A 22579-nucleotide genomic window follows, 5' to 3' on the forward strand; every position below is an offset into this window, starting at 1 on the left:
CCGGTATAAAATTGTGACTGGATCAGGATATATTACCTTGATAAGGAAAACATAATATTAATGCGAGGTGTAAATTCATGCAGCAGCAGCTGGACTACATCTGGCAGTGGTCTACCTTGCTTTATGATCAGATCTCAGTCTGTAAATGCAATCAGTCCAGCTTGCAGTCCTGAGAGAGTATCTGCACATGAGCTGAGGACAGCAGATGACAGATTAATGACTGTCTGACAGCTGAAGTCTTCCAACCTGCTGACCTACTATATGTTTGCAATTCCTCATCGCGGTGTGGACAGAATGTAGATAGCAATAAATAAATAAAAACACCAGGTGTGACTGCAATTGTGCCATTATTCAGAGAACTCATCTAGATACAGGTCACGCTATTAATACCTGGGGGTATTAATAAACAGGGCCTCTGTCACTAAATCACATTCGCACCACCGCACCCCTTTCACTGCCAGGCTTTCAACTTTCACAGTCTGCCAACAATGAGTGTAATCTGAACCATAACTTATACTGTGTTGCAGTTACTACTAATAAAGTCTGCTACAGTTGTGCAAGAAGTATTTAGATATTTGACTTAAAATGACACTATGTAGCTGCTGAAAGAAGAAGATGGACATTTATTCTTTAACAACTCTTAAGCAATGAAACACAACCCTCTTCAGTTCAGTACACTCTGGGGTTTTCCTGCTACAGCCTTCACTTGTGATATGACTGGTACCTTATAGCGGCTAATGTTAGCAAACTTTTGATATAAGCTAGTTGCAGTGTAATTATTGCTGAGTGGTGTGTAACTTGATTGAGTAAGTTTGCTGACTCACTTGTGTTACTGGTTCACTACATTTTAGCATTTAGCATTATCCTGTAATTGCCATTTTTGGCCACAGTGATCACTGTTTAAACAGTAAACAGTAGAAGCAGTAATACCACACTGTGAAAATACACCTTTAAAAATAATGTTTAGTAAAAGCACTTATGCTAAATAGCCCTTTTCATGTACAAACTACACCTATGATATATGTTTAGGTAGCATATTGAATAACAATCAGTTATATGTTTAACAAAACTTATAATTAGTGACTACAGCTGTCAAACTAATTTAGTGAAGTACAACATTTCTGTCTGTAGTATAAAGCTGCACAACCTAGAATATTCAAAATAAAGGACAAATTCCTCATAATTGTCAAAAAAACCCAAAGGTTTCAGGTCTGGGCCAACCTCAAATTTTCTTTGGCTCAAACATGTTCAGCAAGTGGGTGAGAGAGTGACGTGTTTTGAATTTGCTTCATCCAGCTCACTTATCAATAAGGACAAACAAATCACAAGGTGTGATTAAAAGGAGACCCATTTCATGTGATTGAAAGCTCCACTTACATTACTGTGCAGTCAAAGTGAATTATAATCGTATTTCACACATCCACTGACAAGTCTATTTCCTGCTTTCGACCAGCTCCTGGTCTACTACAACATATTTGGAATAAAAGCAGACAGAACAATAAAAACAGTCATGACAAAATGAATAAAAGTATGATGAAAGAGGAAAGCATGAATCTTAACGAACCAATTAAATGCAAGAGCAAGAGACACTGAGGAAGCTACACTGACCTCAGGCAGTTTCACTATAATGGTGCCCTCACTGAGAGACTGAGAGAAAAACTATTACTTTTGGGTCACTGAACTAAGATACAGAAACAGAATCCATCTCTCAACTGCTGACGAGAACTTCCTTGTGTGTGTGAAAAAAGGCAGAGTTTTTATATATAGATCATGCGATTCTTTGATACTGATCATTCGCATCAACAGCAGAAACACATATTCATCCCACATTTGCACAAGAAAACACTCGGAGCTAATAACCCACGCAAAAATAAAATCCAGCTGGACAACAGCAAGTGAATACATAGGGATAATTGGATCTCAGCCTCTCTCTCTGTCTCTCTGTTTGAGAATACATAAATAAAAATGATCAGATCAGAGTTGCTGCAACTGTGACGGTGGCAGCAGCGTTATCCCTGAACCCACCGTGTCCATATATATATGTGTCTGTATGCGCCTGTGTGTTTGTGTGTATGTGTGTATTTGCGGATGTTAAGTGAGTGGTGGCTAACCCTACGGCACAGAGGAGCAATCTGTTCTCTGCGAGACACTAAAAAAGAAGCCGCTCTGCCGTCTGGTCTGTCAAGGCTGGGGATGTGTACGAATAAATGTGCGTTTGCGTTCATGTGTATACGCGTTTGTGTGCGCCTGCTCATGTGTGTCCATCGGTGCTGTGGTCTGTGTGTATCTGCACATGCATGGGTTCACTAACAAATAAATGCGCGCGTGCGTGTATGAGAGAGAGAGAGAGAGTGTTGTTTGAACTCGAAATACGATAACCTACCATATTTTCCACAGCTTTCGCTTTCTTCTCCAAAAATAGGCTGCACTCCTTTCGTCACCTCACATGAATGACTTTTAAATCTCCTTTGGAGAGATTTGGGTGTAAACCTGTTTCCAGTTGAAATAGCTAAGCTGTGGATCCACAAACCTAAAAATAATACTTGTGTGAGATTTGGTAAGCCTTTTATGGCATTGGTTTGCAATGTCTTAGCCCGAAGGCGCATCACTGGGGTCAACGCACCAGGTCTTAGGATATTAAAGGATAGTTTCAGAATTTTTCAAGTGTATCTTAATATTGATAACAGTCTTGGACACTATAACTACTCATCCTCTCTATGCGACTATGCTGTAAGAAATGGGGGACAAAATACATAGCCCTTGCACCAAAGTTTGGCTGAGTTGGCTGAGTTTGCACTCCGAAGTTTGGCCGAGGGTCATGTGAAACTTCAGCAGTCCCACTGAGCTGAATCGAGTCAATATGTTTCAAAGTTACGGTCAATTTAACACAAGCTTCCCCCTGTTTGTTTCCCCTGGATAGTATAGTTCCCATCTGAGCTGTGGCGGAGGGATACCTTTTAATGGTCGCATGTGGTGTATCAGAAATGCAGTACAAAAGTAGTTATGCTGAAGTGGAGGAGCAATTTGCATTGTACGGCAAATGGAAGATATCAATCTATATCTTTGCACACACATTTATTCCCACAAAGCTGAGGCAAATAATGTCAGTGTACTGACATAGTACTGTAGGCGAGCTGCTCTGGATATGTCACTGTCCTACTTACCAACATGAATGTGTCTAAACTGTTTAGATGGTGGTGGCACAGCCAGGCTCCTCAGACTTTCTCTCACAACAACCCTCCTCCTGTGCTCATCATCCTCTGAGAAATGAGCTGAACATGAAACAGAACTCTCTCTACTTCGAAAACAGTGTACATCTGTCCATTTTGGACCACTATTTGCAACAACTTTCTTAATCTCTCAGCGGAAATCTATGGAGTGCTTCTTGTTTCTTTCATAAAAGCAGACGCAACCTGTGTCCATCGCCAATTTCTTACAGTATAGTTGTGTTCAAGGTGAAAAACTTTAAGGCTGATGTTTTTATGGCCATATCAATATTAGACTTGAACCTATCCTTAAACATCAGGCAACACCTCTGTAAGACCACTGGGTCAGTTTGATATGTTTTACACTATTAAGTTGTAGATGTAGACATCATCGAGCTAATACAACAAAAGAATCAATGTAAGTATATGGTTTCAGTAGGAAATGATGCTGGACAGCACCTTGTGTGTGTGTGTGTGTGTGTGTGTGTGTGTGTGTGAGATCATTCGGCTTCATGTGTTGTGGACTGTACCTGTGATGGCGTGATGAGAGAAGGCCTCTACATAGGTTAGGTAGTTGTGAGGACAGTGTTTCTTAAGCCACTTGCAGACGTCCTGCTGAGTCCACAGCACCACAGGTTTGGACAGACTGGACAGCGTAGGACTGGTGTGATACACAGTGAAGGCTTCACCTGGACGCAACTAAAAACAAAACAAGAGGCAGAAAGTTATATATTTACCAGTGTACTGTAGCAGTTCAAACTTACGTCATATACTAGGTTCTTTATTTTACTTTAAGATGTACTCACTGTTTTCACATAATCACTTTGTAATTGCTCTTGTTTGGATGATTCATTCTAATGTCACAGTTTGCAACAAAATCCCCTCTGGTAGTTTAGTAAATCACAAATAGAAAATGTACGGAGTGCAAATAAAGTCATGTAATAGAAAGCAACTTATTAGAGGTCTGCACAGTATTGTGTAGCCTGTGTTATAGCTCACATTTATCAGAGATACAAGCCAAACGTGTGCTGTAGTGTTACCTTTACCGTGTAATAATTTGAAAAGGTTACTCTTTTCTCTTGTTTGAGACAACTGAAATTCCCATAATGAGCTTAAATGAAGCCCAAATGTAAGCCACCGTATGAGTGAACATAAGGTTTAAAAGCTTGTAGACACTAAAGGGCAAACAGATGCTGTTCTTCTGATTCAATGGAGCGCCCGGTTTTTCACCTCTCAACCCTAATTTGGAGGGAATGATGCAAATTTCCACTGCATCACCATATTTTCTCACACATTACATTATTTTAATTCTGTGCTTCACCCCTCTGTCAACAACATATCTTGATGCAGTAATTACATTCCATCTATTATTTCTACCAGCACGGGCGCTGATGTTGGGTCGTATTGTGGCTGGTATGGGCTTATACTGGAGGTGATTTTCCCTGACAGCACCGCCTTCATTATGCAGTCTGCATAGTATTAGTGTGATTCTGTCATCTTTATCTTTCAACATCACACCTTTATTCCTCTCATTCTGTTTTTCTCTCTCTTCTTCTTCTTCTTCCTCTTCTTCTTCTTCTCTACACACTTTTCTCTGACCCCTGAAAGTTGCCAGATAGCAACCCGTTCTTTGTGTGCCATGGCCATGTGCAGGGAATTAATATGGACATTATTAAAGTCACAACCAGTTCATATGGGGAGAAAACAAAACCATCTCCTTGTCCCCCTCAGCTCTCTCCCTCTTGTGTGACTTACTCTCATATCTAATCATTCATTCATGCTCTGACTGAGCCAACTTGACAACAAAGGACTTGGCTGATTTTCAGCAGAAAAACACAGAACTGCTGCCAAACGTTCCACTCCATAACTGACTGCTTTTAATGGGATTATGTATGCCGAAATGTCATACACACAAATGCAAGATGCACGCACCCTTGTAGCTTCATATGTAATGTTCTCCCCGCTGCTTTCTCGTTAATGATGCAAAAACTAACTCCCAGAACACCTTGTCACGTGTCAGTATGTGATAGACACAGGTTCATAACTATTGACATGTTTGCAAGCCTGGGGAATGAGATCTCCTCCTGTCAATTTAAGCACAAATCAGCCCTTTCATGTTCTGGCTGGTCCACTCGCTGTGTTCTGCTTTGTAGGCCGTAATTGAAATCAACTCCATTTCTCTGCCCCAGTGTGTTTGCTCATTTCATAATTACACACATACTTGTACTCTGACTCAATGGAGCGCTGAAGTCATTTTAATAACCCAAATTTACTGCTCGCCCCCATCATTAATTGAGATTGAGTTGGAAGAGGTGTGGAAATGCTCTCGCTCTTATGGATGATTGAGTGCGGACAAGAGAGGGTAAAAATGTTCCCTCATCTTTGGATGGCCATTACATCTGAAGGCAGTGAAGCTGCAAGCCTGCTGATTTCGTCCCTATCATCTTTACAATCCTCATGTTGACACATCGTGTTGAGTAAATATTGGAGCTAGTGGTGCTGTGAATGCCAGGACAATCATTAAGTATGGTAAACAAGACAAATAGATCTTTGTCTAGACAGGACCTGCTGTTTGCCCACTCAGTACCAAATTCAAAGGTCATAACCTTTGACCCCGAGGGCTGAGAGTCTTCACGGGAAATGAGAGGGATTTGATTTTTGAGGGGATGGTGAGTTTATTTTGAGCTGACTGTAAACTGTAAATTGAACAGATTGGGAAGTTAAAATAATAGTTCATGATTTTGAGAAATACTATGTGCTTATTTTCTTTTTTGCCAAGATTTAGATGAGAAGCTCAGTGGAGACTCCAGGCGTTACTGCACCTGACTAAGAAATAGCTTTGCACATAACAAACCATAAAACAGCAACTTCTTGTTTTTGACAGAGTTGTTCCTCCCATGTTTCCAGTCTTATGCTAACTGGCTGCTAACGTCCCATCACATCTCCCAAAATGTCACACTATTCCTTTAAAATATGACATCATCGTTCATAAAAGTGCTTTGAATGGAAAATCTTTCACAACATATGTTAATATTGTAAATGCAAAACATAATAGGAAGTATGTGACGTGGGGACTGTGGATGTGTTTGACACTGAGTTGAAGATGATTTTGTGTCATAAAAAAGGAAGACAGTGAAAAGGATGTTAAATGGCACTTCTACTGTGACTACTTCTTTTATTTGCATGATGCGTTTGGTGTATGCTAAGGGCTTCAGTTGACACGTGTGCTGCCTTTGTATGAGGCAACTGATGTGTGTTGCACTTATGAGTGGAAAGAGGAGCAAGAGCAGATTTCCCTGCTGGCTCTACAGCCCATAACATAAAAGCATAAATCTACACTATCAACTTAAGTACAGTCAAAGATTCAGTGGGAAGATTCATAATAATCCAGGGACCTATTTTGTTTGAGAGAGAAAGGAAAAAAAAATGTAATAAATACAGTACAGTATGGTCCTAAAAAGATGACCTGATCTGTAATAACTTATCTTTAATAGCTTGTCTTTAATATCTACATGGGAATTCACATCATTACAGTAGAAATAAAATGTACTTTAGATCCACTGAGGGGGATAATTTATTATTCATAACAAATCTGGGAAACAGATAAAGATCTTTGCGTATAAAGTTGTAATGATCAATTATTGAATATTTCAAGACTCACATTGAGTTGACATTGACATTTATTTGTATGTACAGCATATTTCATAAAGTGAATGAATGACAGAGAAGACAAAGAAAGATGAAAGATAGAGGGTGAACAAAGACAGACAAAGGACGGCAAAAAGAGAGAGAAGGCAGCGTGCAGGGGAGTGGGGTACTCTGCGTGAGTAATGGCCTTCATCATCAAGAAGCCAGACAGAAGGGAAGTGGAATGATAGGTCCCCATCATCCCGCCTTCTCTCTTCTTCCTCCCTTGCTTTTCTTCAGTCATCCATCTCTGCGTATTTCCTCTATCCGATTCTCTGTCATCCCTGTTCAACCTCTCCTACCTGCCCCGCTCCTCCCGAGACCTACTTCTGTCCACCGGGAGGAGCTCCCTCATTCATTACATACAGGAGAGGACAGGGAGTGATGGAGCTGAAGGGGGGGGGGGGGGGGCTTAGCCAAAGTGGAAGCTGTATATAGAGCGGAAGTCTAATGAGAGAATGAGGAAAAGAAAGAGAGGGAAGGCAGGAAATTTACAAACTAATACTGTAGTCAGTGAGCCAAAGTGTATGAAACTGATGATTTCTTTTAACTTTGATCAAAAAAACAAAAAGAAAAAGATGAATAGAAGCAAAACATTTGATTAATATTTGAGTGGGCCTCTGATACTATACCTCCAATATTTAATTATGTTGTAAAACAAAGCCTGATACCACTCTCATGTCTGTATGGTAAATATGAAAATACAGCCCAGAGACAGTTAGCTTCTAGTATAAAGTGAGCCGACTAAAGGGTCAGTCTGAAGGTCATAAATTCCACCTACCAGTATCTCCTAAGTTCACTAATTAACATGTTACTGTACATCTTGTTTAATCCACACAAAAAACCAACATCACGGTGAGGCAACCTGCAGAACGCTGCAGGAAGTCATTGCAGCAGGGCCAAGAAATAGTTCTGCACTAACGCCCCGGTTAAACCCACAGCTTGTCATTTCTACACTTCTACACAGATTATGACGAGTTATCGTGACTACAACCATGCTAGCTGTTAACTGCTTTTTATACCACGCTACAAGCTAACTGGTAACTGGCTGTTGCGGCATATAACTAGCGTACAGATATGAGAGTGGAAATTAATGCAAACATGAATTAAATGATAAATTATAATGAACTGATACGTTATGTTTAGGTGTCCTGGTATTTTCAACAAGACAAATTCTGTCTCAGCTGTTCCCCGTCCTCTTGCTTCCTCACATCCATATACTATGACTTTCGTCTCTGCACTTCCCTATTGATCATTCTGTTTGTATCCTCAAACAACTTATTTGTCCTTCCCTGCTTACTTTGTTCTATCATGTCTCTCACCCCCCCCCCTCTGCTTGCTCCTCATAAATTTTACCCCTCTGCCTGCCTGACACCCTCCCTCCTTCCTCCTTGTCATCCCTTTCGCTTGTTTCCTTCCTTCGATCTTTCTTCCTGACTTCTGTGCACTGAGCTACTTTTTGCCCATTTAAGAGCTTGTGTTTGTGTGTGTGTGTGTGTGTGTGTGTGTGTGTGTGTGTGCTTGTGTGAGTGTGCATGCCCTGCATCTCTGTGTAGCTGAATCTGGGATTAGCTGAAAGTCAAGGGAGCGTGGGGAATCCTTAAAATTCAGTCTTTGTGACCGCTAACACCGCTCTTCCAATGCCTGCCTCTGTCTCTGCACATTCAGACTCTGCCTGAAATTGATCAATGATGCTATGCCAAAAAGTAGCAAAAATCGGATGCTATGTTTTATAGCATGCACGTCATATACTGTAGCCCGCACCTGCCTTTCTCTGCTCTTCATCTTTTTCTTGCTGTCACTTCATCTCTCCACAGGATACAAAACTCTCCTCCTCTGTCTTCCTTGATGCTCTGCTGTACCACCTAACAACACTCCCTACTGTACCTATCCATCTCTCTTTCTGCTGAGACTCAGATCTTCAATCTGTCTCTCCAATCCCAAAGACCCTGACATATCCTGACACATGATCCTTCATATCTCCTTCACACCTCTCTCCCCCACTTCTCATTTCACCTTACCCTTCATTCCTCTCCTCTCAGTAACATTGAAACCTCCCCCTTTCTGCCTGGCAGTTTCTGATGCATCATTTAGCACCCTTGCGTCTCCCGTGCTCACTAGAGCCTTGTGCATATGTGTGTTTGAGTGTGTCACTGTGATTCTGAAAACATTGAAGTGTGAGCTTTTGTGAGTGAGTGCTTGACTGTTCCTGTACAAGAGAGTGTGTGAACTGTCAGCCTCCTTTAGACTCGTACAACTCTGCCTCTGGTTGTCCTCAGGACTCTTGAGTGTGTAAATGTCTTAACACTCATGCGAATGTGAGCAGGCTCTCAGTGGGTGGACAAAGGGCCAGATGGGATTTTCACAAAGCTGTCTATTTAGCATGACTCAAACATGTGTCTCAGACAAAGCAGGACATCATTGAGTGGCTGTACAAGGACAACAGAGACTAAAGCATTTCTGCCTCACTGCCCAGAAGCTCTCTGTGTCTCTCTGCTATGTCTTTAAAACCACAAGAGTCCACTGCATCATCACTACACCAGCGCAGCCGCTGGCTGCCAAGGTGATGCTTCAAAACAAGTCTTTACTTGAATGACAAAATGTCATTTGTCACTGCCTTCCAAAAAAATAAATCCCACAAAACCCTCTATGAGTTTTCTGATCTGGCGCCCCTATCAGCAGGATGGCAACAAGATGGGATGTTTGTCTGTGCCTTTCAAAAATCATGTGAGGGTTGTCCAATGTTTATGAGAAAACATTATGTAAGTTTTGCCAAATTAAAATACTTGGTTAAGATTACAGATGGTATGGGTTACAGGAAACAAGCAAAAAAAACCCAAACTAATGCTGTCTGTTGCAGGGAGATGTAATGAAAAGTGCTGTTTCTGGTGTGAAAGACAGACACTTTGTATGCACAACCACTCACACACCTCCTCATTCAGAGGTTTTGTGGCAGGATAAAAAACATCACACTACTTTCGCCTTTCCTTCTGAGAGAGGACAATCGTTATTTGCATGACAAGAGGTTACTTGTCAGAGTTGTTTTGAGGTTTTGAAGAAACCACAAATACTGGTTGTTTTTCTCTTGAAATCAGTGACAACTGCTCCACCACCCACATTGAGAGGAAGTGGTTAAGTCTGAAATTGGCTAATAAACAACAAAAAAATCCCTCATGATTTGACTTAAAAAGATAATATCAAAGTTAATCTATGTGGGTGAAGGTGTTTGATTAAAAGCTCAAACATGTTGTTACAAAATGTGCAGCCGTGCCCCCAGCTCTGTGAGACTGAACTAATGCACAACAGTGCTTTGTGCAAAATGCTAAGGTCAGCATGCTAACATGCTCACACTGACAATACTAACACACTGACGTTAAGCAGCTGAAATGTTCATCATCTTACTTTAGCATGTTGGCATGCTGACATCGTCTAATTAGCACTGAGCACAAAGTACAGCTGAGGCTGATGGGAAAGTGAGTGTAGCTCAACTTGTTTCAGCTCTACATTTGTGTACACAGTGATAAAATAAGCTGTACTCATAGATTGCATATTGGCAGATATGATACTATTCAATCTGTGGTCCAGGACAGCATAGAGCAACATGCTGACACTATGCTGATGTCAGTGCAGAACTGCACATTTAGACTAGCATTACCAAAGCAGACAAGAAGGACAGTCACACCAACTAATGGTGGATTCCATATATGAATCCAATTGGTGTATAAAATAATGAGCTCGACAGGAGACAGCCACTTTAACAATGTAGGATGTATCTTGTTAATTTCTTTGCGCGGAGTGGTCAGAGTTGGAAAGTTTTGTGTAGTGTATTTGTATGTTATTTCACTGCTTTGTGTTGGTGTCAGCTGAGAAGGTCAGCGACCGTGTTCTGTAATGAGGAGGGAAAAATAATCACACACTGGTCCTTCTCGTTCGCCCACCCAGCGAAGCAAATTAAGAGACTTACTTCCTGTAACAGGCTTGGTTCTGATTCAGAAAATGAAGGCACAGTGGCTCCTAAATTGCGTCTCTGTTATTCCACCTATTCCCCAGTCTCATCTAAAGGTTCACCCACAAGCTGTGTGTCAGACAGCAAAATGAGAGCCACCCACAAACCCCCTCCCATCACCCCATCTGGCTACCCAAACAACAGCCAATTCAAGGGATGGCACAGAAGGTGCGCCAACTACACAATGACTCATTATTTGGAAAAATCCTATTAGCAAATAGGTCTGCATACAGGTCCACCTGCAGCAATGTAACAACACAAATGAGTATATAACCTCTAAAATCATTTAAGCTGTCACTGAGTCAGCGAGTGGTGCTGGGTGACGTTTTTTCACCTGTTTCCAGTACAGATGAACTGAGCAAGAGTCAGTCTTAGTCTGTCTTGTTTCAAGACACACACTTCTGTTTCCTGAAAATCACAAAAAAATGGCCCATCATGTAGGAAAAATGGAATTATGCCACATTTTTGCAACGTTTTTGTTTATATTACATTGTAAAATAGACAAAAATATATAATTCTGCAGTGTACTTTGGTAATGGGTACATCTGCAACTAATCTATGTGAGACTACCTTTGGTCAGTACTGCACACACTTTAATGTTGGGATCATCTTTGATAATACATGTTTGTGCATGCATGGACAAGTATACACTGTATGGCTAAAATTTCTTCACTCCCTTCTCTCTCTATTTGTTGTCTCCCCCTCTGAATCAGCATTTGTGTGTGTGTGTGTGTGCGTGTGTGTGTGTGCATGTGTGTGTGCGTTCAGGATGGGAGTTTGCATAGCAGGACATAATGTGTTATATCAGCTTTATTAAACAGATAAGGAAGATTCCCCAAGTGTCACCTTATATATAGAATCTGGGCTGTGTTTCACTAAACTGGCTCCCTCATCACAGCTGATGTGTGCACAACCAGTGTAATGAAGAGTAATCTAATCATCACTCCTGAGAGATCTGAGCGCACAAACAGCAATCCACACAACACACACACACACACACACACACACACACACGTGCACACCCATAAACACAAATGCTTAAAATTACAGATACAGGAATGGACCCTGAAAAATGTTATGAATGCGCACACACACACACACACACACACACACACACACACACACACACACACACACACACACACACCAGAGAGAACTGGACCGCTCTCCCATTTGTTGAATAATGCATAAAGAGGCTTGTTGCTACAATGAAATGATAAGCCTTACTTCTCATGGTATAGAGGAGGTTTAATTATCCAGTCTCTGTGTAATCACATGGAAACAGCTTCCCACTCGCCTTTTATTAAGCCTTTTGTAGCTGTTATAGCTGAGGGGGCACTCTTTTATGAATTATTGAACAATCTTGCACTGCATATGTACGTCTTACAGCATTCACAGTAGCAAACTTTCTTAAAGGCAGTGGGGGAGACTAAAAAACTGACCTCCACTGGTATATCTGCTCTCTTTCATGTCAGGAGTTTTGGAGCCAGGAAGGAGGCTGTTGTGTCATGTGCTGTTTTAGGTCAAACACAGGCAGAATACCTTAAAATAGATCTTTTTTTTTTCTCCCCTCTTTGTTTTGCCTCTCTCTGGTGCTGCACAGATGGGGTTCCATTTTGCACGAGAGCGATGTGTGGAAGTAAATGATGCTCTGGCTGCTTACATTACACTGGTGAGACACTGAGCCACCAAGCAGACATTCCTCACCACCCAGTCAGTACTGAAGTGACTTTCATATTTGGTGTTTGTATCTGTCAGTTCTGTTAAAGCTGCTGCAAAGCTTTGGGGGGGGGGGGCATGAATCTGTGGAATAAATGAGACTTTTAGACACAGGAGAGACAGTATAAACTGCTAATTTCTCAGTCTATTTTCTGTGCGCCGTGCGCTCCCTCGGACTGTATGAGCACGGTTACATCACAAGCCATGAGGTAACCACTCCTCTGTTATGTAACCAGTTTCTCTCTGGTGGTATCTACCACGGGCTCAGGTGAGACCAGCCAACATCATGTACAAGATAAAACTATTAGACTTTCTGTTTCCACTGAGATTTGGCAGCCAGGGATGCGGCACTGATGTTCTCTCTTGTCTCTCTGATGCTTACAGATTATCTGCCAGAGTGCATATGTGGCTTTTTTTCTCACCGAGGTTAGGACAGCTTCATTGCACCCATCTTTCTCTCACGTACTGTAGTTACAGACGCTACTTTGAAAACACAAAGCTTTTATGAACTACTGATTTTTTTAATTCACACCGGACTATATTAAATTACAGCAATACAGCTCCCCACAAGGGAAATAATGTTTTCTTAAAACAGTTCACACTTCTTCATTAAAATATTTAAGCCAACACTGCGATGTTATTTAATACAAAGCTGTACTGTAATATTAATCATAACATATTACCACATAAAAAAAAGTTTTGAAATATTAGAGCTGGTCACTCTATCTATATACATCTTAATGTCCAGAATTAAAATAAATGAATAATATCGTTCATATAATTTTCAAATCATACCTCTCAATAGTGAACCTTTAATAGTTCAGCTTGTACCTTATAGCATTTAGTAACTGTCGCCTTGCATCTGTTTGCCTCTTTTGTGTTAGAGAAGGTGTTATATATCTTCATATATATTATCGTGTATCTTCATCGTGTGCTGTTTCATCCCGAGGGACAGAAAAATGTTTTGATTTCCTTGAACGTCTCTAAAATGTTGATGACAAATAAAATAAACAAAAATGCTAAAAGCTATGAATATGAAAAAACACGACATCCGCTCTTTTGTACATATCACTTCCACTGACAAATTGTGCCTTAAAATGACAAAAATAAACCACTAAAAATACTAGCTGAATGTGGAATTGGCTGAACCGACTCTAAGCTATTCTGCAAAATGTGATTAGAATGGAAAAATCTTAAAATATTTCTTTTTTTTTTGATTTTGGTAAAATAAATAAATAAATAAACAAATAAACCATGCATTCTTTTCCCTAAAGTGCTGTGATTGCCCGGTGGCTGGAATTCATTCCTTTTGAAAAATCCAAATCAGCTACAGATTATGCACAAACCATTTCACCGCAGATTGCTTCACCAGTGAAACCAAGTATGAGTTTGAGCCTCAGAAGCTTTCTTTCTCTTTCATGTTTGTCATGGTCCAACCTTCCCAATTCTGAGCTATTGCCTGAAACGACTTATTTTAGCTGTCTGTAATCTTCTCTCGTAAGAGAAAACACATATGAAAGTCATTCCCATGGAGTGAACACACTCCTCCACACTGCTTCTGATCCTGTTGTACGGACGTCTTTATACCTGGATGCCCTCTGTGCCGGGCTGCTGCAGGAGCTTGACGGTGCGTGTGTGTGCTGTCTTCTGGCCGCGGCCGTCGTGCCAGGTCAGGTTGCTGCCTCCGGCGCGTCGTGGCAGCTGGTAGCTTAGCTCCTCAGCAGACACTGTGTGCTCCAAGGAGGCACGGCAAAAACTGAAGCTGGACGCCGCTGAGAGGAGAGAAAAGCAAAGAGGCAAGCAGAGGGAGAAGAATGAACACTGATAAGCACTCACTTTGTATTGTCATTGTTTAAGGGGTTTGCAAACACATTATCTATGAACTGAGGAACAGGAACACCAAAAAACAACAAAATAAATGATTGATAATCCTCAAAGAGCTTAACAGGCTGCATTCACTCCAGATTACACGCTCTGTGTACTGACTGAGCTACAAACAGATGGCTGTTTTGGTGATGGTGGTGGGCAGCAGTGCTACTCCACTGTGATCTCCAATTATGCTGAGTGCATATTCACAGAGGCCGCGCACGGTTTTTGGAATTGTGTCTCTCTTGCTAGATTAGTCCTTGATTATTTAAATCCTGCATCATGAATATTTGATTTTTTTTTTTCTTCTTTCCTCTCTGCGTCTATCGTTCCCTCCTTTCCTCCCTGGACTGAGTGTGAGATGTGAACAAGCAAAGCAAGGAAAGTAGTCAATGCAGGGTCAGAGTACAGTTCCGTAACAGCCGCGCAGCATCTTCTGCAGTTCACATCGCGACGAACAGGCTACTGTACTTTGTCCTCTGTGGCAATGGATTTATTTAAAGGGGGACAAATACAGTTGTCCCCCTCACCTGCTAATTAGTCATGTGAAGGATATGACTGCACGTCAGCCAGAGGAGACAGAGAAGAGACAGTGGAGGGGAGCAGAAAAAGGTCAAGAGAATGAATAATAGAAGTGAAAATGAGAAAGAGACACTTAAGAAACCTGGCAATTATCTGCTTTCTGCAGTGACCTGATTTTTCATGTAAGTAATGTAAACAAGAAACCTATTCCTTGTGGATTAAGTGAAACCTGGTTAACACACTTGAGATATTTGGAATACAATGGTTAATGCTAGCTTTTTAACTTGTGTAATGTGAGTTCAGACATCTTTACTGCCAAAATATTTAAATCTCAAGTCCAACCAAAACTGACACTAAAATAAATAAGTTACAGTTACACTCAAAAGCTCTTTCTAAAAAAGGCTTTCCATGTTAAAACACTGCAAAGTTGCAGCATGATGCACTGCAAACACACTTTCAATTACAGTATTCTATGGTATTATCACTGGTTCAAAACAACACTAGAGAAGAAATCAGATTACCAACAAGCTGCCAGTAAACGCAGGGCTGCAGGGCATATGAAGTCATGAGTATATAACCACTTTATTTTCCTGTGTATGTAAACGCAGTCATTGAGACGGAGACAGAATTGCTGATGATAGAGCTAAAAGTGGAACAAGGCATAATAAATGTCATATTCATTTCTTTTTAATATGAAAAAAGCCTCTTTCAAAGGGAACAATGTCAGAACATTCTTTGAGTAAAGCCTCATTTCATCTCCCACGAATGACGAATGAATTTCTTTTCCTCCTACCTCATTGGGGACCAGATTTTACAAATGAGAGATTAGATTTATTTGAATGTAATGTAATTTGTGTGTAAAGTTATATAAGGTCTTTCCAGTGTGTTCATCCGTTTGTCCATGGTATGTTTCTTCTTTCTTCAGGTGATTTTTCACCCTGTGACTATGACCTATATTCTAATACCACTTACTACAAAAGAGGTGAATAGGCGTGAAGATATGAAAAAGACGTATTCTGTCAAAAAAACAAGACTAGGTCAAATTTCAGTTTCCCTGTAGCTCCGAGGCAGACGGTGAACCAGGGCGGCAAGGTAACTGCCCGTAACAGGAGCTTTTGCCTAAACGCACAGTTGGCACAGATACACAGTCCAGCCATATATTAGGTTTAGACCTAGCCTTGTTTGAAAAAAGGTCTGTCAATCACGCATGGACATTTGCGATTACAGTGATGGCCCTGCTGTTGTGGTCCAACCAAAGATGGAAGTAAAAACAAAACAAAACTAGAATTACTGCCTAAGGGTTGTAAAAAATTGCATTTCTCCATCAGTTTCTCCAATTAGACATTTGTGTTAAATTGTGCCATAATTAACATATGAATTTTTGATATGGCTAAAAACGTGTTTTGTGACGTCACAGTGACCTTGACCTTAGACCTTTGACCATCAAATTGTTATCAGTTCATCGTTGAGTTCAAGTGGACATTTGTACCAAATTTGAAGAAATTCCCTAAAGGTGTTTCTGAGATATCGTGTTCACAAGAATAAGATGGACATACATCCAACAGACAACCCAAAAACATTATGCCTCCAGCTCTTGGCTGTCGCAGCCGTGGAGGCATAACAAGTACGACCTGTCATTCCTTCCACATACAACAGAGAACAAGCCTTCCCATTTTAGAAATGCCCAGCAGACCACTGGGACCTGCTGTATGACAGCAAAGGCTTGTGGGAAACATCTGGTTGCAGATGAGAGGAGAGGTAAAAATAAAAACACTTCTTTCAACCCAACCCAGTGGTCTGATCAAGTGAGCACCGGTGAAAACAGAATTCGCACTGACCCTGATGGAGGAATGAAAAAGAGGGTGGAGATGAAAGAGAAGAAAGGCCTGTCAGGAATCACTGATGTGTGACCTGTTCTGCCTCTCTACCCTCGTATACATCTTTCTCTCTAACCTCTCACGCCTGGTGCTTCAATACTGCTTTCCTCATGTCTATATGTTGATGCTTTTGTATCTTATACAGCACCATCCTTCTTGTTTTCTCTCTCTCTCTCTCTGTCTCTTCCTGGTTGTCAGGTCATCGGGATAAACTAGGCCCAACCCTGATGTAATTACTGCCAGTCAGACTGAGGGGGAGGAGACAGGAGGAAGAAACGTGGGAAGCTAAGCGCCTTGCAGCCCTAAAGACCTGCCAATCTCGCAGAAAGAGACAAGAGAAAGCCCAAAAGCAAGAGCAAGACAGACAAGACAGAGATGGGGAGGGGGAGCGGTGCTGTAAATTAGCTCTTGATCCATGCAAACTGACAGTAAACTGATCAAACTGTATCGAGGTAAAAGAGTTCAGGGATGAGGCGGGGAGGCGCATTAATAGACCATGATAGACTACGTTTCACAAGCTGTTAAAGACGGAGCTTTCCAATAATTAGACAGGGACCACCCAACACTTTATAGACATCACTTTTAAAATGAAGAAGTGTAGTGTCATGATTTCAAAGTTCCACTGAAATCTCAATCTCTGCCACGTCGCCGGACCTTGCCACCTCCAGCAGTCATAAAACGAAGACAAAGCGCTCATTCCGCACGCTTTAATGGACTCGGCCAGCTTAACCTCCTGGCACAGGATATGGCTCAGAATTTAGAATAAGCCAAAAGCGATTAACTATCCATAGATTCCTACTGACGTCTTTTTTGAAATGACATTGCAACGCATACTTCTGCTGGTGGCTTTAAGAAGCACAAAGCTTCAAGAAAATGTAAATGCAGTATATTGTAATCACACTGAATGAAAGGATTTAGCTGTGCTAAAGCTCACTGTCCTTAAATGGATCTTTGAATCTTACCATTCAGCAGAGGGGGTTATCTGTCACCTTTCCTTGTCTGTCTGAACATGCATTTGATCAGCCTGGACAACCGCCAAATCTCCTCTGTCCTATTTATCACTAACTGCTGTTGTATTATCTCTCGCTGCCCTTGCCGGTGACTTTTATCACTTCCATTCGAGGGAGGGGAGAGAAGACAAGGGATGATGGAGGGTGGATGGAAAGTGTAAAAGCATGATATGTATCATCTGAGTTACAGTCAGTGGATGAAAAAGAATTCCAGCGATGGAGTGCATTTTTAAACTCTCAGGAAACTAACTTCAGGTTCACATCAAAAGAAAAAAAGGTGGGAGGAAAGCGAGAGAATTGTTGCTGGTAGAGGTGTCACCATCAAGGGCAAAGTATCAGACAGGTGTTTGTGTCAGTGTGTGTGTGTGTGTGTGTGTGTGTGTTTGTGTGTGTGTGCAAAGGGTAGATAGGTCAATATGACTCAGCCCAATGAAGTGTAACCTCATATCACTTCCTCTTGACTGACTAGCATATCTGCGGTGCAGAGTGGCTGCTAAACCTCAGAGGTATCTCGTTCTGAAAAGGTAATTAAGCCGTTAGGTACGGCACCCTGGAAGGTCGTTCCAAGCCAAATCCCACAGTACATTAACATGGCATCACTGGACATTACTCATTTAACTCCAAAAGTGAGCATCTAAATTAGTCAGTGTGCACTATTTTGCTGTGTAGGCTTTTTGTAGAAGTTTGATCTTTGCGTAACCTTTGCATCAACTTCAGAGCTGCATGTGTGTGTTCTCCTCGTCCCCTCATGAGGAAAGTGCTCTGGTCTAATCCGCCTTCAGGCAACACATAGAGGGTGTCGTGGTGTATTTCAGCGGCATGATATTAGCATCGACTCCCTCCCTATACCGACCACCTCTTATTCGACTCACAGATAAAATTTCTATTTGCAGTGCGAGTTTTATATGAAAGAGGAAAGAAAAATACCTCTGTAATCTGCAAGAGGGTGAAACTTCATCATGCACATTTCATGCCTCAGTAATGTACCTTAAACCTGGAGTCCAAATATAGCATCAAACAGGCCAATGCTGCCAGCTCCACCAACACATCTACCAGTGATCCAGATTTGTCGGTGCTGTAGTATGTTGGGGTAAAGCAAAGGGCTATTTACAACTCTTCCACTCCACCAGACCTGGTCTCAACCTCAGGAATGAGCCATGAAATTACTCCATTTTGAAAGAGCAAGGGGGGGGGGGGAGACGACAAATTTGGTTGCAGCTTTAAAAATAAATATAAAACCCAGGACCCCAGGGGTTTTACCCATGATGCATTGCAGTCTATTATCCACTCTGACATGAGACATTGTCGCAGAGGCTGGGGCTGAGGTTTACCTTTCACAAACTATCAGTGTCATGGGAATGTGCAGATAGGGAAATGGGAGTAAACAATGGACATCCACAATGCAGGCTGATTGAAGATAACAACACACCAACTCTCATCAGGACACAGATGAGGGAAACGCCAACTGAAATCTGTGTGTATGTGATTGTGTGCGTTGGCGAATACCGGCATGCTCATGCATACGTGAATGTGACTGGCGATGCCAGTATGAGGACTCGCATATATCCACACATCTGTGTAATCCCTGTCTGCTTTTGTTTAGGATAGTGGATCCGTGGATAAAGCTGCAAAGAGGCTGTATGTGTGCGAGCCATGTGGACGGAAGCTGAATTCTGGATTCAGACTGCAGGGCAATTATGGCTCCCAACGCACCGTGTAGCCCAGAACACAGGTGGAGTTGGCATTTCTTTTATGATTCTGATAGTCACAGGGGAAGTCCGACTGCACCCCGAGAGCACAAAGCAGAGAACAACAAAGGCTGGTATGAAAAATGCCAGGCCGACCTTGGCTTCCTCTCTTTGGGCAGTGCTATGACAAAAAAAAAAAAAAAAAATCTGAAGGTGCAGCATTGAGGACAGGATGACTTTTATTCTCTTACTCTCCACCCTGGTCCCTACAGCACTTCCACAGAGACAGACAGAACTATTGATTATCCATCACCGTGTCAGGGAACATACAATTACAGATCACTTTAGATAAAACACACACACAAACACACACACACATACACACACACACACACACACACACACACAGACAGCAACGCACACAGACACAGAGACAGCAACACACACAGACACAGTCCACCTAACTCTTCCACCCGAGGCCACTGGTTGTCATATCCACTCCTGCTCAAAGGAACTCACACAAAAGGAGTAAAAGGAAGAATGACGGAGAAGAAGAGATGGGATACAGAGGTCTGTCATGGTCATGCCCTCTTAAGAGGATGAAGGAATGAAGCCCAGGATAAATGTAGGAACAAAGAGATGGAGAAATAAGTAAAATGATGAGTCACAAAAGAGAGAATAGCTGTAAAATGATGCTTCAGAGTAGAACATTAATATTAATTGCATCAGGTAATGGAGAATGAGTGCGATGCTGAGGACAAGAGTTTATGGAGATCATGTGATTCTGTTATTTTCTCCCCTTCACAGCCAAGTCCCTCATGATGATTCAGGACAGATTACATCTCAGTGACAATCGGTAATTCAGAGCGAATGTCAGAGGAGGACGGAGGAGGAAGAGGAGGAGGAGGAGGAGGAAGAGGAGAGGGACGAGGTCGCGTAATAGGATGTGAGGTTTTGATCAGGCTTGATCTAACTAGGGAACAGACAAGATCAATGAGTGTCTGTGCATGTGGACTAGTGACTCAGTTATCTAGTGTTCTGGTTCACGGAGTATTCCAGTTATGTGTTGTGTGTATCCTTGTTTTGAGAGACCTGTATATACTAGCTGAAAATGAAAAATATAATGATAACCGCTGTACTGCTGACCTGAAATTGAAAATCCTTCTTTGTTGTCCCTTTCACTTTCCATTACAGATGGAAAAGCTAAATCCAACAGAAGATCAAGCACCCAAACACCGAACTGTGTTCATCTTCAATGACTCAGTAGGTATGAGCTGCCGAAGAATCAAAGACAGGGGTCGCTTGTGGAGATGAACCAGAGACTTATCACATGAAGGTGCAGCTCCCTTCAGGTTTTGTGGAGCTTTTTATTTAGCTGTTTGGCCCAAAACTTCACTGTGTTGGTTCAATCTCATCACTCTCTCGTTGAATTGTTTTTGGCTGCAGCAGGAAGTTGCTTTCAGTGAAAAATCTCTAAAACCAAACTGTATAATATCTGACACGCAGGCACAATAAGCTTCCAGCTGGTGAACATAGTGGACCAAACTGTAGCTAAAAGACACAAATTCCAAATGAATGACAATGATGTTCCATTGCTGGATTTATAAATAAGCAACTAACTGTAATTGTTAACTGTTTACTAACAAGTTTGCATATTAACTTAAGAGACGATGAAGTGTCAGTGTTGTGTTCTTGTTTCCATTGCTCCCAAGCGGCCAAAAAATATATCATATATCATAAAAATATCATTATATATTCATCACTAAATAAATAAAACTATCAAAGTTCATGTTAAGGAGAAAAGCGCTGTCATACACATTTTATCACATTTAAAAGTTTCAGCTAATCTGCTTTATCTAGACTGCGTGGGTGTGGTTTGACCAGAGCTGATGACAACATGAGCAAACAACTGTCTTCACATTTTGAAACAGCGCTAAACAGTGCACTGAGGTACACATGGCATCAGCTGTTTCAAACCAATATGAAGAGCAGGGACAAAACATACAACACATTCATAAGACATCAAACACGTACAGAAATTTAAAAACTGGTTTTGGTTAAAGGTGAGCAAATTCTCTACTGTTTTGTATTTTTGGGAGGATTTAGAATTTATATACGGAGGACTGAAACGGCCAAAATCAAAAATAAGTAAATAAATGACTAAATAAATAAATTCATATGCCATTAAATGCCCCAAAAAATGTTATAAAAGAAATACAGGTATTAATTAAGTAATAAAATGTGACATAAACTGATATTTCTTATTTAATTTGTTTCTGGATTTATTTAGCCTTTGTATGAATTTCTGAGTTTCTTTCATTTATAAATTTCAGATGATACTGAAATGAGGGGGCTTCTGTTCAAAGTGTGTCATGGGGTCAGATTTTCTCCTATTGGACATGCCTTTCTCCCCAGACCTGAGGCTAGGCTAACAACATCGTCATCTAACATGTTAGACAACTGAGCAACTGAGCTCATCTAGCTGAATACAAGACTCAGTATGAACCCAGTACACGGCTGGACTGTGTATGGGTGTGAACCGTGGGCTTATGCCTCTTGTTACATATTTAGAAACTACTACATGATTTTGTTCCAGTAATCCAGCTACTTTGACCCTGAAAACTGTGCTCCTGTCCACATACAGAAGAACAACACAAGCTCCAGTTAGCTGCATTTGCATAATTAATTTATAGTATAATCATCACAGAGGATCTAGTAAAAACAAAGGCATGAGTGTTTTTCTTATGAAGCTTTAAGTGCCAGAGCGCTTCAAGGGCACACACTATCTGTGTTTATTTGCATGATCTTGTTTGTGAGATATTGAATTATTATTGGACAAGCCGGCCTAACTGGCCAGGTAATCAGATGATCAATCAGTCCACACACACACACACACCCACTACACTGTTATCACTATTGTGGAAACCTTTGACGGATACATCCAAATTAGCGCGGTTAGGACTTCTAAATGGATCGAGGCATCAGTTGGGAGAGAGCA

General features: G+C 41.3%; 1 protein-coding gene across 1 annotated transcript in view; it reads right to left on the reverse strand.

The window, feature by feature from the left end:
- Positions 1-22579, reverse strand: part of samd10b (sterile alpha motif domain containing 10b) — a 51447-nt gene that overhangs the window by 16039 nt on the left and 12829 nt on the right. Inside the window, exons 2-3 of the mRNA XM_023425121.2 lie at positions 14206-14390; positions 3737-3905 (exon numbers count right to left, since the gene is read on the reverse strand). Of these exons, the coding sequence (XP_023280889.1) occupies positions 3737-3905; positions 14206-14390 (354 nt within the window). The remainder of the gene's footprint in view (positions 1-3736; positions 3906-14205; positions 14391-22579) is intronic.

This window comes from Seriola lalandi, unplaced genomic scaffold (genome assembly GCF_002814215.2).
Source record: "Seriola lalandi dorsalis isolate HSWRI2012SDOR001 ecotype SW California unplaced genomic scaffold, Sedor1 jcf7180002054767, whole genome shotgun sequence".
Classification (NCBI taxonomy): Eukaryota; Metazoa; Chordata; class Actinopteri; order Carangiformes; family Carangidae; genus Seriola; species Seriola lalandi.